The sequence below is a fragment of the Pavona decussata genome, unplaced genomic scaffold (genome assembly GCF_977016875.1).
Source record: "Pavona decussata unplaced genomic scaffold, jaPavDecu1.1 SCAFFOLD_59, whole genome shotgun sequence".
Taxonomy (NCBI): Eukaryota; Metazoa; Cnidaria; class Anthozoa; order Scleractinia; family Agariciidae; genus Pavona; species Pavona decussata.
Window position 1 is genome coordinate 1,230,781 of NW_028145481.1, and position 17,537 is coordinate 1,248,317.

General features: G+C 38.4%; 3 protein-coding genes across 3 annotated transcripts; 1 reads left to right on the top strand and 2 right to left on the bottom strand.

Annotated features, from left to right (window-relative positions):
• Positions 1 to 1,291: 1,291 nt before the first annotated feature.
• LOC146479330 (LIM domain only protein 3-like) lies at positions 1,292 to 5,356 on the bottom strand. Its single transcript, XM_085110964.1, has 3 exons — positions 3,864 to 5,356; positions 3,022 to 3,238; positions 1,292 to 2,161 (listed from the first exon to the last, which is right to left on the bottom strand). The coding sequence occupies exons 1-3, from the start codon at positions 3,865 to 3,867 to the stop codon at positions 1,924 to 1,926; spliced, it is 459 nt and encodes a 152-aa protein (XP_084967090.1). The 5' UTR covers positions 3,868 to 5,356; the 3' UTR covers positions 1,292 to 1,923.
• A 1,567-nt stretch (positions 5,357 to 6,923) lies between these two features.
• LOC146479331 (RRP15-like protein) lies at positions 6,924 to 14,226 on the bottom strand. Its single transcript, XM_085110967.1, has 7 exons — positions 13,482 to 14,226; positions 12,103 to 12,179; positions 11,389 to 11,463; positions 10,063 to 10,168; positions 9,739 to 9,828; positions 9,158 to 9,246; positions 6,924 to 8,179 (listed from the first exon to the last, which is right to left on the bottom strand). Exons 1-7 carry the CDS (start codon positions 13,558 to 13,560, stop codon positions 7,940 to 7,942), a joined length of 756 nt encoding a protein of 251 aa, XP_084967093.1. The 5' UTR covers positions 13,561 to 14,226; the 3' UTR covers positions 6,924 to 7,939.
• A 316-nt stretch (positions 14,227 to 14,542) lies between these two features.
• Positions 14,543 to 16,838, top strand: LOC146479332 (lysoplasmalogenase TMEM86A-like). Its single transcript, XM_085110966.1, has 2 exons — positions 14,543 to 14,700; positions 15,804 to 16,838. Exons 1-2 carry the CDS (start codon positions 14,623 to 14,625, stop codon positions 16,527 to 16,529), a joined length of 804 nt encoding a protein of 267 aa, XP_084967092.1. The 5' UTR covers positions 14,543 to 14,622; the 3' UTR covers positions 16,530 to 16,838.
• The last annotated feature ends 699 nt before the right edge of the window (positions 16,839 to 17,537 follow it).

A 17,537-nucleotide genomic window follows, 5' to 3' on the forward strand; every position in this document is an offset into this window, starting at 1 on the left:
GGAAAAAACCCTGGGACAGACAAATAAATATTAAGTGCTTGTATTGGGGTGACTAGATTTCGTGGCCCGGCTTGCCAAATTATTAGAACTGAGACAGACCAATTTTTCTTTACTGTACCAATAAGCTTTGTCAGTTAGCAGAATAATGGGTAAAACCAGAAGTCATAACACCTTGTGGTCGAGCAGTTTTGCCGTGTTTTATTTTCCAGAGAAGTCAGTCTAGCCAATCAATTATAGAAGAGAGACGGAGATTTTAATAAAAAGCTCAAGCTGCCTGAAATGGCGCCGGTCAGTCATGCAAGGCAAAAAGAAAAAAAACAAAACTCAGAAGATATAAGTATTGAATTTTAATAATTGCGGAGAAAACAACAAAGCGTTTTTTTGTCCTTCTGATTTTCAAGTACCTTGACCTTCTATTACGTCAGTCCATTATCCATTATAAAAAGATCGGCCGCCACAGCAGTAAGTTGTTTTTAATTCCCCTTTCAACAAAGCATCCATAAAAGAAGATTCAATGCAGTGCTGATCTTCCATTGGCTCAAAACCGCATCTCATTTATTGTATCTCATTCACACTCAAAGTAGCTGTTGTTCATTAATGTTCATTTGTAGTCGATTACCTTAATACAAACCATTTCCATTTTCTCCAAATCACGCGAGTTTCATATTCCCATCACAAACGCAATTTACAACGTTCCTTTTCCCGTGGATGACGCCCCGACCTCAAGTTTCGTTTTAGCTTAAAACGGCCTTTCAATAAGTGGAAGTTTTAATCTGCGCCGCAAATTTTTTCGAGAGTTCAGCACTCATTTAATTTTCTAAATCATTGAAATGGTTTTTGTAATTATCAACAATTTTTGAATTTTTGGGTTTTAGAGTAGGAAATAACGCATTTGGTGAACAAATGTGCGGAGTCATTAGATTTGAAATTTCACTTGCGTTTTCACGAGCAAGATTGACAAATTCCCTAAAAGCACATGTATCACTTGGAAAATTGTCATTGAAAAGACTGTTTGGATGGGTTTTAAGTGACATTCCGTCTGAAAATTGGCGACAATCTTAACTCTTAGCGCTGTAGCTGAGAAATGTCGCGTTTTTTACTGTCACCTGAGAACAGGAGGTCATGAAGTTATCCGATAGCTGAGAAATGGCTGTAAATTTGACTTATAACTGGGATTTAAAGACCCCCGGCCCCATTCAAACCTTTTGAAAAATACTGCTACCGTTGTTCTCATCTGAATGATCAAGATTTCACAGATTCATAAGTTAGACCTTTAGTTACCGTTTCTGGCTTGGCCAGTAGCTGTGCGATCTTCTAGAGAAAAAGTATCGCTATCAATCAGCAGTAAACATTTTTCTCGAGGGACAGCGGTTTTTGTAAAGGTTATCGTGATTTAATATTCAAGTTAATAATGACATCAGGCAACAAAAATGTCTGGCGTATAACTGCGAACTTACGATCAGCGTTAAAAAAAAGAGGGAGAAAAACAGAAAGGCGGTTATTGCATTAAGAATGCTTAAAATTGAACACAATCCGTGTAAGCAATTTGGAAACCACTATAATACAGACGCCATCAAAATCGCACGCAAAAAAACCAACTCAAAGCAGTTACCTCAAACCCCCTCCCCTTCCCCTTCACCCGCCTCCCTCGGACCTCACGAGAAGTCAATACGTGTTACAAATAACAGCTAAATTGAAAATACGAAACAGTTATTAACTGCAAGGCTGGTGATAATAAGACATGGAGTTGTGCCGGGGAAAGTTAGAGGGGACAGAAAAAAAAAAAACCGCATAAAATTCGAAAAATGAACCCGTCAAAGATGGGCTTGGCAAGAGAGGCATGACCCACGATGACCCGATGACGTCCACGTGAAGATTGCACTGCACAGTGTTCAGTGTGGGGAAAACTCTGCATATGATCGCTTACACAATAAATCTCTTGGTATCTGGTTTTCCATAAGCCATCATCTCTTCGTAGTCATCGACGCAAAGGATTCTGTTGTTTACCAAGTAAAATTTGTCCCCGACGCAAAATCTCTGGTGACACCTCTGACAGGAAAAGCACTCTAAATGATAGACATTTTCTCGTGCACGCATCACCATCTCAAACGCTGGAATAGTCTTGCAGCAAACGGTACAGAAGCCTTTTGTCCCGAACAACCTAAAAGCGACAAAATATAGACAGTGAATCATCTTTATTCTCGCGAAGTAGATAGATCATTACATCCGGAGGGCGCGAGGTCAAAGCTGATTAGAAACTCTTCACCTCCCTTTCAAAAAAATTCATTGACAATTTAATAAAAAACTGACAAAAAAAAAATAAACTAACAGCATCAAAGGAAAATACTGCTAGTCAGCTTCACTGGGTTCTGTCTACAGTTCCGTTATTTAATTTCTTGTGTTATTCCACTTACCAAGTTAACACGACTTGTGGTTCGATTCTTTGGAAGAAAGAAAATTTTGAGACCTTTCTTGCAGCTGGCCGTAAAGCTTTGTCCTGAGATCCATTCAATAATTAATAATAAAACTATACAAGAGTCGGTTGTAGCTATCAAAGCTGCCATTACCGAAAAGCGACCTTAATGGAGCTACCTGTAAAATTGATGGGCAATTTAAGGTTTCGCGCTTAAAAGCTTTGGCAATATTTTAAAGATTTGACATGGTGGAAGGAAGTGCTAAAGCGTGAGATTAAATTTCTTGACAGTAAGGCCAAGTGAAGTGTGTTAATGTGTAAAAACTGCACTTTAGCGTGATGAGTTAAAAGGGAGTGTTTTCAATTTATTAACGGAGAAAGGGGCAATTTTCCAATCTTATTAAACGTGTCCAAAAAAAGAAACTTTTATTTGCACGTGAACGTAATTAAATGGGACCTTTACTAGAACTTTCTTCGAATCTGTCATCGCTAAGCAAATAAAATGAAGACTAAATAACTCAAGCCGCGATGAAGAAAAAGACCTAATTTAGTATCGCAAATCACTAGAACAAACAGTCGACTGCAAAAGTACATTTAACAACATTCACCTCAAATAATCCCTTCTGCAAAGGATTAGATTTGCCTTTGTGTACAAGGTAGAGCCAACCTCACCGAGACGGCATTCACAGCAGCCACACTTTAAACAATCTTCGTGCCAGTAGCGATCAAGCGCTTTGAGGAGAAAGCGATCATTGATCGGACATCCACAACCACCACATAAGCGCTTGTTCGCGGGTTCTTTGAGAAAATCAAACTTTTCCGTGGCTGAGAATAATAAAAGAGATTGCCGTGATAGATAAATGTAAGACGCGTAAAAGAAGGGATTTAGCTCCTCGGGGCTGACAAAACTCGGGGAGTTTTGTAAACTGAAGGACCCCAATTTGTGTCAATGGCGGAAGGCGCCACAAATCGAGCAATCGTTATGTGACCACAAAACACAGATGTATAAGAACCCACATTTGAAGCAAAATAAAGCAAAATAATTTTAATCTTAAACAAGCAACTTTATCGTACCACGCTTAATGCATGTTTATAGAAACAGGAGCGGAAAATATTTAGTCCCTGAGCAGCCTTCCCTCAAACAATTTCACGCGGTAGGGCCGAAACGGACCAGAAATACAAGACGAAAGCCTTGAAAGAGCAATCGCCAACGCGATGATGTTTCTCGACTCTAGACAGGGAACATATCGCTTTGAAGTGTCGAAGCCGGGCAAAACAGATACAGAGCAATCCAACATCCATTGCTAGATATAAATCTCTCTAGACTTCCCGTCATTGGTGCCATGAGTGCCATGTTTACGTGCTCTCCACGCCAAATCTGATAGCACATCACTACGTACTAAGATGAAATATTCCAAACAACACCACCAGCACTTCACTGTATACTTACCCATAACGCCGGCTTTTCGTCGTTCTCTGTTGGCTTCCGTTGTTGTTTACGATGGCAGAAGTCGTAGAACCAAAGCACGATTTTCCACAAGTTTACTCCTCGGCTCAGGAAATCGACTAATACGATATTCTATGATCAGCGATCTCTATATGCTCTTATTTCCTGTCCATTAGTTCGACTGTCAATTATTATGTTTCGTTAATCGAAATCCAACTAGAATTCGGCCGCTTTCCTTTGTTCTGTAAATGACACATTTATTGTTTCGTTTAGTGCTTCCACGCTAGCTAAAGTGTCATTTGTCCGTCTAACATCATTTGATACCTCGAGGTTTCGAGTTTACGTCTGTCGTATCGCTCGCAATCTTCCGCGGCATTTAAAAGTCGCCAAATCAGCGATCACTTATGTGAACAACGTACTTTCTCCCTTAGCAACTTATTGGTATTGAAAAGAAAATAACCCATGTTGGTACAAGGAAAATTTACAACTTCTCAGAACAAATATATTGACAAGCCGATCTCCTTCCTCTATTGTGCTGTTAATGTTTTTCACAGACAACAAGTGACAAATAGTTTGCTTAGGAGCCAATTAACATTTTCCCCGGAGATGCCTTGAAAATATTAGCGCCTTTTAACAGCTCTCCGGTTACTGTTGCCAACGCTTTGAACGTGCGGGATATTTCGCTTACAATTTTTAAACCTCCACTTCTGTGCCCGCCACGAGGAAAATTATTATTGTTTATAGTTAAAAGTCTTCTCTCTCGCATGTACGTAAGAGATCTCAAAGAGCTGTGCTAAGTCGTACTCAAATCACACCTTTGAGAAGATTATAAGCACCAAGTAAATTGGATTTCTTTTGTTTAGGCGAGAAATTAATGACTGTCGTGTTTAACACAAACCAGATCGTGTGAATCAAATTACCACAAATTAAGGATTTTTTTCAAGCCTTGAGCTTGCGTCAGACTATATTTTTATGATTTAGAAAAATACTGTTATTTCTTACGGAGACGTGCTAACTGGTATGAAACGACGTTGTTTACGAGAAACTGTAATGTTTGAGGCGGCTGCGCAAATGGGAAATAAATTTTCACGAGAAATGTTAAAGACATACCCGTGAAAACAGACAAAGAGTGACTCAGCAACAACGTATGGCCGCGAGGCACGTCAACTTTTTACATATCAAGGTTGTTTATGGCAGTGAGCGCCCGACGCAATTTGAATCTTTACACCAACATAAAGACAGTTTTAATTGGTCGCAGTCAAAGAAACGCTCACTGGTACATCGACATACGATCCCAGAGAGGGGTATGATCCATTCAAAACTTTTACCAAAAAAGATGGTGAGTTATGTATTACGTTTATTTTCAGAACGATGCGGCTTTGTTTTGTGTAGCATACATGAAAGTTTTGCTCTTATTGACGCAGTCCAGTGGCACTATAAATACAAGTGGCACCACACATGAGTGCGACCAATCAGAACGCGTAATTTGCGCAGCGAGCCAACATATCAAAATTATCTCCCACGAACGTGAACATTTGCTTAAATTTGCGTCCAGTCTGGCGCGGCCAAAATTTTTCGGTATTGCGTAAGCGCAAGAGGTTAGATGAAAACAAATAACATGGCAGCGATGGCGACAAGGGGAGTTAAGAGGGAGATCATAGCACCAAAAAAATACGCGGAATAAGTCTGTTCATCACAGCTTTACCGAAAAAAGACAAGAGTGAAAACAACCGACCGTAAACTAATACTATATCCTGTGGACAAGGTCGGGAAGCGAAATTGCGTTGGCGACAGTGAACGCTACGACGAGTGGCAGGCATGTGAATCTGATCGAAGACAACAATCTTTTCCAGCGGATGGAACTTCGTGTTCGTTTCTTCCCCCGTAAATCCTAATTTTCCTTTTCAATAACGTATTTGTCAAGTTCGTAGTAAAATATCTTCACTTCATATTAAAGTTTGGTCACGCCATTTGTTTATGATCCTTTTGACACCGAAACCTACACTTTTCTTCTTGACTTCTTTTTGAGCTCGGCACACAAAGACCTAACCTTTTTTCGAAAGGCATTTATGACTCGGTTGTTCACAACAAAAACTGCGAATGCCAGTTTCTTGAAAGATTTTCTCCACGATTGCAGCGAAGGCAGACTCGCCACTACCCTCTTCATTCAATTTTGGCAATTGTGTAGAGAAGATAGCTGGAAGTTGGATAAAAACGACCGGGATAAGAAATATGCGAGATTATTAGCAATGAAAATTTAATTCATTATTTCGTGTCCGAAAAAAATCGAGACAGTTGATTTATTTAAGTTCTTATGAATAGCTTACTTGATGATACTGCATGTATAGAAAGGTGGCGGATGGCCCGCAAATCCATTATTTTGATCGTCCGATCCATCTCCCACAGCATTCACAGATCCGCAGAACGAAAATAATAGGAACAGCAGAAGTCCTCCAACTTTAACGGCAATTTGACCCACCCAAAATAGTCGAAAACAAGCCGAATTATATACCAAAATAAAGGAAATTTTTCGATCCATCCGAATTTGTCGGTACAATCGAGATCCGAGCATGCGTAGAGGAGTACGGACCCATTGTTTTCACACTGGCGTAAAATGACCTTTCATCGTCTTTAAATATTGCGCAAACTTGATTTGTAAACTTGGATTTTGACCCCTTAAATTTTAAGATTTTGGCATTTCAAAACCTGTTATACAATAGCTTTAATATTAATTTTCTTTAATTCGTTGGTACAACTGATCGCCGTTGAAATGTTTTTGAGTAATCTTGAGAAATGTTTCAAATCTTAGGTGTTCTTGAGTCAGACATTGGTGGGGGCGTGATCACCGGAACTTGATATAAGTTTTTGTTAACACTGAGTTTGATATGCATCAAATATGCAACAGGTTGAAAAGCGCGGGAAAACCTCCTCGAGGCAAGTCACGTGAATGACAGTTTTTAACCTCTGATTGGCTGAAAGAAAAAACGTATTTGATCAAATTTGTTACAGCACGTGCATGATATACTTGGAAAAGACCTTCGGAGGAAGGGCCACTTTTTTCCGTTCCAATCAAAATTAACGTTTCATTTGTACAAAACTTTCGTCGGAAGTACACTCAATGTGATTTTTCTCTCTGTTTAAATTCCCTTGACAAAACAGCAACACGTTGCCAGCTGCCATGAAAAGTCAAAATTACATCCCTTTCCGCTACTGTATCCAGTTTAAATTTCTTCGTCAAAATTGTCTGCAATATCACTAAGCATAACAGAGCAACATTCATTTTGCTAGCTTCTTGCGCTATCACACGAGTATTTTGATCTACCAGTAAGACTAAAAAGTTAGAACTCAAAACTAGGCTCTTCATAGAAAAAAAAAACCCTTTCATATTTGACACCGAAAGTTTCCGGAAAATCAAACCGAAGAATTTGGCTTAACCGGAAAGTGTCCATGAAACGAGGGTTCTTAAACTAATCACTAGAAAACGTAAAAACCAAACAGACTAAAATACTTGGCGGTAATTTGAAGTCAAAGCAATGGTGGGTTCCACACAACTTTCGAGGGTTCCCGCGGTGCAGGAATTTTCCCTGCATGTTTCTTGGCGGAAAAAGTTTGCCGCGGAAAGTAAGTACCATTCAACCAAGAAACCAGGGCATTTCAGGAGGGAAATGAGATGGAATTGAAACTTTGCGATGAGATCCACAAAATAAGTCAAAGGTTTAATAATTCTTTGTGCGGTTTTCCTATTTTTTTTTTTTCACCGAAAGCATGTGACATTCATCATGTGGGGAAATTTTCAATTTCGTTACCGGTTTTTTAAGGTGATGTAACACGACACAATTCTTAACGACAATTTCTAATGCGACACAGTGCGCGGACACATCTTTAACGCAACATGTTCCAAATTTTGAAGACAACCCAAAACCTTTATCGCGTTGCCGCAACAAATTGCTTCGCTAAAAGTTGTCCGCTTGCCCTAAGCCAAAAATTATTACCTTCTTACGAAGAGCGCTGACAACTGTTGTTAAAAACTGTCCCGTATAATACCAGCTTTCGATCGAAAAGAAAAAGCCTCACGAAATCTACTCATCTTCTGAGCTCGAATCCGAATCGTCAGTGTCTTCATCATCTGACTCATCATAGAAATCTGCGTTATTATTTTCCAGTTCATGATCCGTAATGTTGGTAAATTTTTTATCTTTCCTTTTTGCTTGTCCTTCTTCCTCTCTGTTCCAATCTTTCATCTTCGCACCCATCATAAAATCATCCCGTAAAATATTCCACGTTGAAGACGCGTCTGCTGTTGCACCGAGGTCATTTGTCTGAAATCACAAGAAAACGCAAGGTTTAAAAACGTAGAATTTGCAGCCTTCAATGAATAGGCGCTTCGGTCTGAAACAACATAACAACTTTCACCGCCTTTAAACGAAGTTTAAAATGGCAGAAGGCCGCCATGTTTTCTATTCTAAATCTCGCGTAAAGGGATTGGGAATTAACTATGTGACTGATTGATTCTTCTACTTCGCTTCCGATTCCGATCAACCACTTCACATTTGATCGCAAACGACGGAATCAGAAGAAAAAGGAAACGTTCTGATCCCTGCGATTCCGATTCCGTCGAGCTTACGATTACGATCCCGTTTTCGTTCTTTTTATTCACACTGGAACAGAAGATTCCTTACGCTTCAGATTCCGCTTCTATCCCCGTGTGACCCAGTCCTTACAATAAAACTAGTAAGCCCAATGTGAAGACCATCTGAAACTTCTAAATTGCGCATATGCTGGTGTATAATAGCTATAATATATGGTCTGAAAGTGTTCTCTGTATTCTTGTTCACATTACACTTAGAGTAAATTTTAGACCAGTTTCCAACTGAGTGTCGTAAAACCAAAACCAAAATTTCCATGGCAGATCGCAACAGATGTAAACAACACAACGAACCAATCAGAATTCGAAACAAATACATGTAACTGGCGCCAAGCGCGGGAAACGCGTGCGGCGAAAACACGATTGGTTTTTGGTTTTGCTTCTCATTGGCGAGAGAAAGTGGCGCAAGTTTTGTTAACCAATCACAGAGCGTCGTAATGCAAAACCAAAGCAAACGCGAAATTACTTTCGATACTCAATCGAAAACCACCATAATAGCACAGAAGCACAGAACGATCAAGGTTTGTGAAAGCGCCCTACTAAAGGGCCACCTCATACAATTTACAGCTGCGCCATTGTTTTTTCTTTCTGATTTATGCTATTTAGAATAACCACTACATTCTCATAGCAGTCTGGGTGTATGTCTACTTGCCTTGACACCTTGTTCCTTCTGGGTCGTTGGCTTGTCTGAGCTGCTTTTCAGCATATCAAGGAAAGCAGATTTGGACATCGATTCAACAACTACAGAGAGAGAGATGCATAAATTGAAAATGTCTACAAGTCATTTACATGCAGGCGGGTGTTTCAGTAAGAATTCTGTCTTGACAAGAACGAAATAATAGGGGATGCAATTAAAGCTACTACCCAACTATCAATGAATGAAAATTACACTCCACCCCCTACCCCCTGCCTGCCTTACACATAAAATAGATCACTGGTCATAGCCATATTATGAATACTTTTTTTTATCCACAATAATATTGAACTTTTAGAGAGCCATAGAAACAAAGTGGGAAAAACTGGGTTAGTCCTAAAAAAACTCAATATTATACATGCTACAAATAATTTAGGACGACAAAATCTTGCTTGTATCAACAAACACCCAAACATGTTTGTCATGGACCTGTCGCTCTCTCGGTACAGCCAGCCCCCCCCCCCCCCCTCCCCGAAAAAAAAAAACACCAAAAAGAAAACAAGAGCCTTTGCACCTGGCTAGTAAACTGATTTTCATACCTTTTGATTTTTTGGCCTCTGTAGGAGCTGAAGTCAGTTTACTTTCCATTTCTTTTTGGTGTCTACTGACTGCATTAAACAGCTTTACAACTGAAATTAGAGCACAAAAATTAGAAAGAAAAAAAAAAAACAGAAGGGTTAACTTGTGGTACAACAAATCTTCTGGTGGTTAATAAAGCAAGAATTCTTTTAAAAAAAGACAACTTAATTTACATATTGTCTTGGCATATAAGTAAATTATTCAAGCAATTAAATTACTGTTTCCCAGACTACATTGTTGATTTAAATTATGGTGCCCTGTTCAAGGGAAGTCCTGACATTTACCTCCTCGTGTGGCTATTCTTGCTAAATTCTTTTCATAATCCATCGTTGAACCGTCAGGTTTTACTCTGTCTTTTTCAAGCATGGCATGACGTTCTTCACTTCTCAGCTACAATAAGATTACAGAATTTTAAAAATATATATGGTGGGCAACTCATAAATGAAAAAACAAAAACAACAACTACAAAAAAAAAAGGTTTAAGTGCCCATAATGTAACTTTTCTTACTTTCTCATCTGAATCTACACATCTATCAAAGAGGTTTCGTGAAAAAAAAAATTGCGATTTGCCCAAAATGCGATTTCAGAATGAAATTAGAAAACATTCAAATTTGCCGCCATTTTGGCTCATCACTTGACTTAGGGAAGTGGTCAAAACTACTATACTCAAGCAGGACCCAGCAAACCCCAAAACAGATGGTGGCCTCTGCCTGCATCCCCCTTCCTCTACCTCAAAAGATGGTGTCTTTATTGCATAGCCACCCTCTATCCAGCAATAAAAAATGACAGAGATTCAAACCTCACTTTTCTTGTTTATCTAGCAATGCTGACTCTTGCTAGCTGAATATTTCTGTGTCAAGTCAAATTTTAAAGCCAATAAAATTTTGTCAGTAATGTTCACGAGATAGGTGGTGTCTTCAATAACCCCTACCCCAGACAAGGTGTGTATTCTTCGAACAAACTTGTTATGACCAGTTCCCTTAGTCTTCTCTCGGTTCTTCTTGGAGCTGTGACGTAATTGAGGAACATGTGACTTCAACTTCGTCGTAGCTGTTCAGTTGCTCACTTTCTGTGTCAGACAAGGTCTCTTCAACCAATGACATTGCAGATATAACACGAAGATGGACAGCAAGACACCAATGCTCACTATTTTCCTTTCACTTTGTTTGCAACACTCTAGTGCTGGTTCCTGAATCTACGTCACATGATGTCTGCCGGCCTTTCTAGTCAGTGCCACGGATAGAGCCCAAAAGTAGAGGTTTTACTACTGAAGTAAGCTAAATTTCTGTCTTTGTTTTGCTCGCTTCGCTCTAAATGTTGAGATTCAGTGAGATGCATTCACAACAAGGGTTCCTGAGTCTACGTCAAAGACAAATCATGTGGGCTTATTATGACCCTGTTGGCATTCTTATCAGCAGAACAGGTCAACTGCCAAAAAATGGGATTTTCAAAGACTTTAAAAAATCGTCAAAAATTTGTGTTTCATCAGAATTAAAAATTTTTTTCGGGGAACATCATTGCTTGATGTGTACATTCGAATGAGAGAATAAAAAAAAAATCGTTATGGGTCCTTTAAAATGTCACTGATCACCAGCAAAATCCATTTTTACCTTCTTTGAGACTTTTTCTTCCTTTTCCTCAGCTTTCCGCTTTTCGATCTTCTTATACTTCACTAAAACAGGAGGCTACAAGAAAAAGGCAGTGATAACTCTGCACTCACTTTAATTTCTCAGAGAGGAAATTTCTCTTAAATAGGTAGCTTTTACTACAATTTCAATAACATATGGGATTAAAAATGGGTCATTTCATTTTATCATACGATGTCAAAGCTACTGACCCATGAAAAACAGCTGGCAGGAACTTGTAGAAAGGATCACAATCCACCAGTTAAAAACTGCTGTTTGAGCGTGAGTTTACACCAAGAACTTGTTATAAGTCAACTGAGTTTTAGCTGAGCCCCAAATGGCAAATTCATGAAATAAGGGCCAAACAAAAAATTTTCTTCCTTTATTAGAGATGCTAAAACCAATTTTGAGACAACCTAAACATAACCCTTTTTTAGCCATCTTTTGAATCATTGACTATCTGGGTTTTGAGGTTTGAAATTTACAAAACAGTGCAGTTAATGTAAATGGCAAGGACCACTCAACATACTAGAAAAAAACTCTGATGGAACTCTAGGAACTGTTATATTTTTCACCCCATCTCTGGCCCTGTAAAAACTAGTTGTACAAGTCAAAATATTTGCCAGTAAATCTGTGAATAGTACTATCTTTGCTTTCCAATCTGTTAACAAGAAGACCTCCATGACTGTGACACAGTACCTTGTCCTCTGGAAGTTGCTTTTGAAGGATTTTTGCCATAGCATCAGCCCAGCCTCCATTAGTTCCTTCATTGTTATCTGGATTAAAATAATTTTCAATCAATTATAATGGTTGACGTTCCTTAGGAATAATTAAATTAGGTCGTAGGACCATATGCCAACTCCCACGAGGTTTATGTGACATGCTGTTGTAATTTAGTTAACTTGTTCACTCATTTGTTGAAACTGTCTGGTCTGCCTGCCACCTGGGGGCTCCTCTCAAGTACTCAAGGCTTCTTGTTTTGTCCAATAAAGAAGTGCAAGCAGATTCACTGGGTCACAATCCTGTCCAATGGGGTATGTAGGATAGGGGATAGAGGTAGGGTACAATGATGTTAGCCTGCTTAGCAAGCATTTTTGTGAGGTTTTGTGAATTTTTTGCTGTTTGAACATGCGGAAATTGTTGACGAGAACCAAAAAACTGAGGAAGGGGGGAGGGGAGAGGCAAAGAGGAAACCTTAATTCTCACCTCTCCCTTCCCCCTGCTCCATTTCTTTCGCTCTTGCCACTCAAAAAGCAAAAAAATGCACAAAACCCCAACAGAAATGCATGCTTAACAGGCTACAATTGAGGGAAATAACAGTATTGTCACAATCAGGATCACAAAAAAAAAAAAAAAAAAAACGGCGAGACTGATGAAATTCAATCAAACCCATGCTCTTGGACACTGACTGCTTGCATGTGTATGCTCTGATCACTGAGCTAAAGGACACTCATGGCAACCTTGGGTTCTAAAGTTATGTACATGACATACAGTATGTACATTGATGGGAATAGTAAAGAAATAGAGAAAGAGAAAGAAAATATCAAAATAAAAGCCAGGTATATAGTCAGGACAACAAGGTGTCAAAATCAAATTTTGCAATGAAATTCAAAGCTTAATGCAAACTGTCCATGAATTCAACTTTTGAAACTGCTTTACTTTAAATGTGAGTGCCAACTGATGCAACAGCATTAATTCGCAGATCATAAGTGAATCCTAAATTCCGTAGTAATGGTTGTTACGTTTCTCTCAAAGTAGTTTTCGTTTCTCTGTATTAAAGCTCTTGGGGGCGAAAACCTGATTGGTAACAGACGTCAAGAGTAACTATGATATCTAAATTTATTATTATGTCTTTAAACTAAAAAACTTGAAATGATGAATTAACAACTTACTGTGTTCTATTAATTATAAGTCCTAAAGTAAGCTTAATGCGCGCACGTGGAAACTTAAACTTTGCTTAACAAGAAATCACATAGGCCAAGTGTTAGATTGCCTGTATCTTTCACAGGAAATAAATAGTTGGTACGAATATAAAACGAAAATAAAAACTAGCAAATTATCCATCTCTCAAGGCTAACCTTTGCTCTCCATGCCCTCCTCCAAATCTGAAAGCGTTGAGTCAATATGGTTGTCTTTTCGTTCAATTTCGACCGCCATTTTGTTTCCGTGGTTTATCAACTGACCAAATATCGCAGGCTCACTAAAAGAAAAAAAAAATCCGACTCGGATGAGTAAATAGAAACCCAATGCGTCAAAGACAGATTGGATACCAGCCGGTTTTCAAAACGCGGTAGTTTTGGACCTTTTAATGTCTTTTCCGTATCTTTCCAGTGAGATTTGACTGGCGCTTGTGTTGCCTCTTCACTTTCCGAGGCTTCTTCAATGAGAACAACAAGGGACAAAAAAGTCCGTTCTTGGGAAGGCAGAACCCGAACGCGATCGTGTGCGAAATCACGGCTGGTTTTGGCCGGCACGTGTGTGACTCAACTAAAGCTGAATGCTTCTAAACCGTTCAGAATTCCTAGCAACAAGAAATTGCTTCCCACAGTCGATCATGATCAGAATGAATAGGCCATATCTTTTTTCGACGCCTTTTTGACGAGTAGGCAAACACTCCTTGAAATATCCGGTGCCAAGTTGTATGGAAATCCGATGTCAAATAATTTTCATCGCTTCTGTTCATGCATTGGAAACTTTTGGCACTAGGAAAAGGATTTTAAGAAAACAGATTGGAGGGATATAGCTGTGCCAGAAAGCGTCCAGTCGTGTTTTGAACTTTCCATACATTTGTCTGTATAGTAAAAATCGTTCGCGGGAAAAAAATACAGGGAAATGTGAAGTTCAAAATACGACGGATGCTTTCTTCACTATTCCTCACTATTTTGCAATCTTAGTATATACTTTCACTTTTTAATCGCCATTTCTCCAGTCTTTTCTTGTCCCTTGGATGAACCAGTTGCTTGTGATGGTCACAAGATCTATCAATAATAATAGCCCTGATTCTCGCTGGATATTTCAATATCTTTTTGTATTTTAATACAAAAAATTAAGTTGTGGCTTTGTTTCGTAAAACATAATTGTTGATGATGACACATATGACGTCAGAGAACGTGGGCTTGTATAGTCACGTGCACTTGTTCGCGCAATAAAAAACACACAAGTCGTGACGTACCGCAGAAGCTTGTTGTGTTTACAGGTTGACGATTTGAATTCGCGACGATGATAAAAACCGAAAGAAACTGCGCTGATCGAGTGGATTCGTATGTTTTACAATACAGATTAGACAGGTCTGAAGTGGTAAGTAAACAATCTGTAGAAATGCGAAATCCAAAGTTGTTTTTCGTGAACTGATGAAGATTTTTCGCGCGATATTGCTCTCAAGTACGCCACAAAGCATGGCCGTGTTTACATTTTTTCCTTTGTGGTTATTGTGTTGTCACTTTGAGAAAAAGAAAGTTGTTCCAGGTATTCGGTTAAACCAGCCGAATGAGATACCTCCGTTGTTTTGTTATTCGGTTTTTCAATTTCATATAGGCCTACTTTATAGCTTAAGACTTATATAGGTAAGCGAAAATACTGAATGCTATTGTGTACTTTGACCCTCCGAAACATTTTATTTACAACCCGTTTCTTTTTTACTTTGTGAGTTGCGTTTCTAGTATGTGAAAGGACATGTTAGAATAAGAAATATCGAAAGATTTTACGATTCTGCGTGCATCTCAGCTCCGGCCAAGACGCAATTGAACGATTGCGGAATTTCCGATGAACACTTTTAAAATGAAGCTTTGTTCGTGATCAGAATTAAAGATCTTTGTTATTGATTGTAAACTGCTTTTCAATGAAAATGGGGAAGATTCAATTCCGTTTCTTTTTTAAGGTTTAGAAGATTGCTTTGGTCGTTTCAATTACATTATAAGTACCGACTCGTGGACGTTACTGTTCTCTATGAGAAAAACGTTTTTGATTTTCGCCAGTCTTGACGGATGACGTCGGGGCTAACACGGAACTTTTTCATGGTAAAATTCAATGAAATCTTAAATTAAACGTTCAAGCTGAACTCCAATCGTATTTCAAACCCTGTGTTAATTTTGCAATTCATTATGCGGTGCGTGGGTGAAAATGTGGGCTTGGTTGGGGGTATGAAGGGGGTGGGACTGAAGGTCACTCAAGGATAACAAGTATTAAATACTTGTTGAACTTGTCAAATACTTTGTGTCGGGGTCAGTGTACTGGAAAATAGCTCTCTTTATTTTGCCTCCCTGTGTTTTTGTTGGTGTTTTTTGTCCTCAAAATTCATCTTGATATATGAAGAAAAAATTTATAGTCTGGGTTATGTTTTTAAATTGATTCATGAGTTGCAATTCCTTATTTGTTGAAATGTTGTTCTTTCTTTTTAAAAGGTTAAAAGTGTTGGTCCTAAACTTGTGCCATTTCTGAAGACTGTGTGTGTATACTTTGTGGCATGGCTTCCAGAAACTGAGAAACCAACTGTCTTTGCTGCCATCCTTAAAATTCTTCCAATACTTTGTCTGTGTGGATTTGTCAGCCTTCAGGGCATAACTTTGGAGAAAGAGCATAACTACAGCCGACGTATTCTCCTGGGCCTTATTTTCTCAGGCATTGGCGATATCTTCCTCGTCTGGAAACACATGTATTTTATCCACGGGATGATTGCATTTGGCATCGCACATGTTCTGTATATAAGAGCTTTTGGCTTCCAACCATTTCAGTTGAAAAATTTGCCAGTGCTGCTGTTGTGCTTATTTCCTGGTCTCTTCATGTATTATGTATGCTACCCTGGATTAAAAGGCAAACTTGTGATTGCTGTGCTCATCTATGGCATTGTCATCACTGGCATGCTATGGCGGGCAATCATCTGTGTCCAAAATCAAATTGAGGAGAACGGATTGTGCCGCTGGACGAGGATGAGTGCTTGCTTTGGTGCCATCATGTTCTACATCTCAGACAATTTCATTGCTTTGAACAAATTCTGTTTCCCCATCCCATGGGCAAGAGCTCTGATAATGACAACTTATTATGCTGGGCAGATGGGCATTGCAGTGTCAGCTTTTAATATTGAAGAGGAGTACAACCTGAGAATGAAAAGCTGTAAAAAGTGCGATTGATTTTAAAATGTCTTGTCTAATATAAATGTTTTATTTGAGAGGGATTTTAACAGTAATTTATTCTTATATCATTTAACCCTATGTTGGTGTTAGTGATAGATAAAAGAATTTAACTCTGTGTTTCAAAGTACTTTAGTTTAATGAAATACATTTTAACGTAGAATAGTGCAGCCTAAAGTATCATAACATGGTCCCCTTGTCGCCTTTTCTGAGTTGCAAATATTTTGCCACTAATAAAGGTGACTGTGAAATGGGAGAGGTATTTATCCAGGTATTTATAAATAAAATAACACTCATGACTAAAGATTATTATTTCTCTTGTGTAGTGGACTTAGCGGTACATTTTGTTGGTGGATAGAGCCAAATGTTAACAGTTTTTTTAAGTTATTTTCTATTATAAATTTGAATTGTCATCAAATGCTTTTGTTAACTTCAACTTTTGTTTGATATATTGAGACGGGACATATTTGCGCTCATAATAACTGTTGTTAAATAATATTATTGGTATATTACTAAAAGTGCTGTGTAATTTATTTGCTACTTTGTCACTTATATAAATTATGTATTATAATAAGGGTGATGAATGGTCTCTCAAAAAGTATCTCGTAATATATGAATCAAATTTTGTGGGTCTTGCATATGTTTCAATTTTTTCATAAAGCTTGCTTGTGTTTCAGTTTCTTTTCAAGACTAAAAAGAATGCTGGTATTTTCTCAGTAAGTCTCAAATTGAGTATTTGTCCATTCACCCCTTTTATAATAATCAGTTGGAAATCATATGACTGTATGACGCATGCTTTGCCAAGGGAAGATTTATGCAATAGTGGGATCGCAGCTCTTTACACTGGTAACGCCTGGTAATATATGATTGCAAATTTTTAATATAATATAATGTAAATGATAATTATATAATAATTATATATTTATTATATAAACTAACTGATGTGACTGTAAAAATAATGCTTAATATAATATCAGGGCCCTGATATAATGTAAATATCAAGTATGT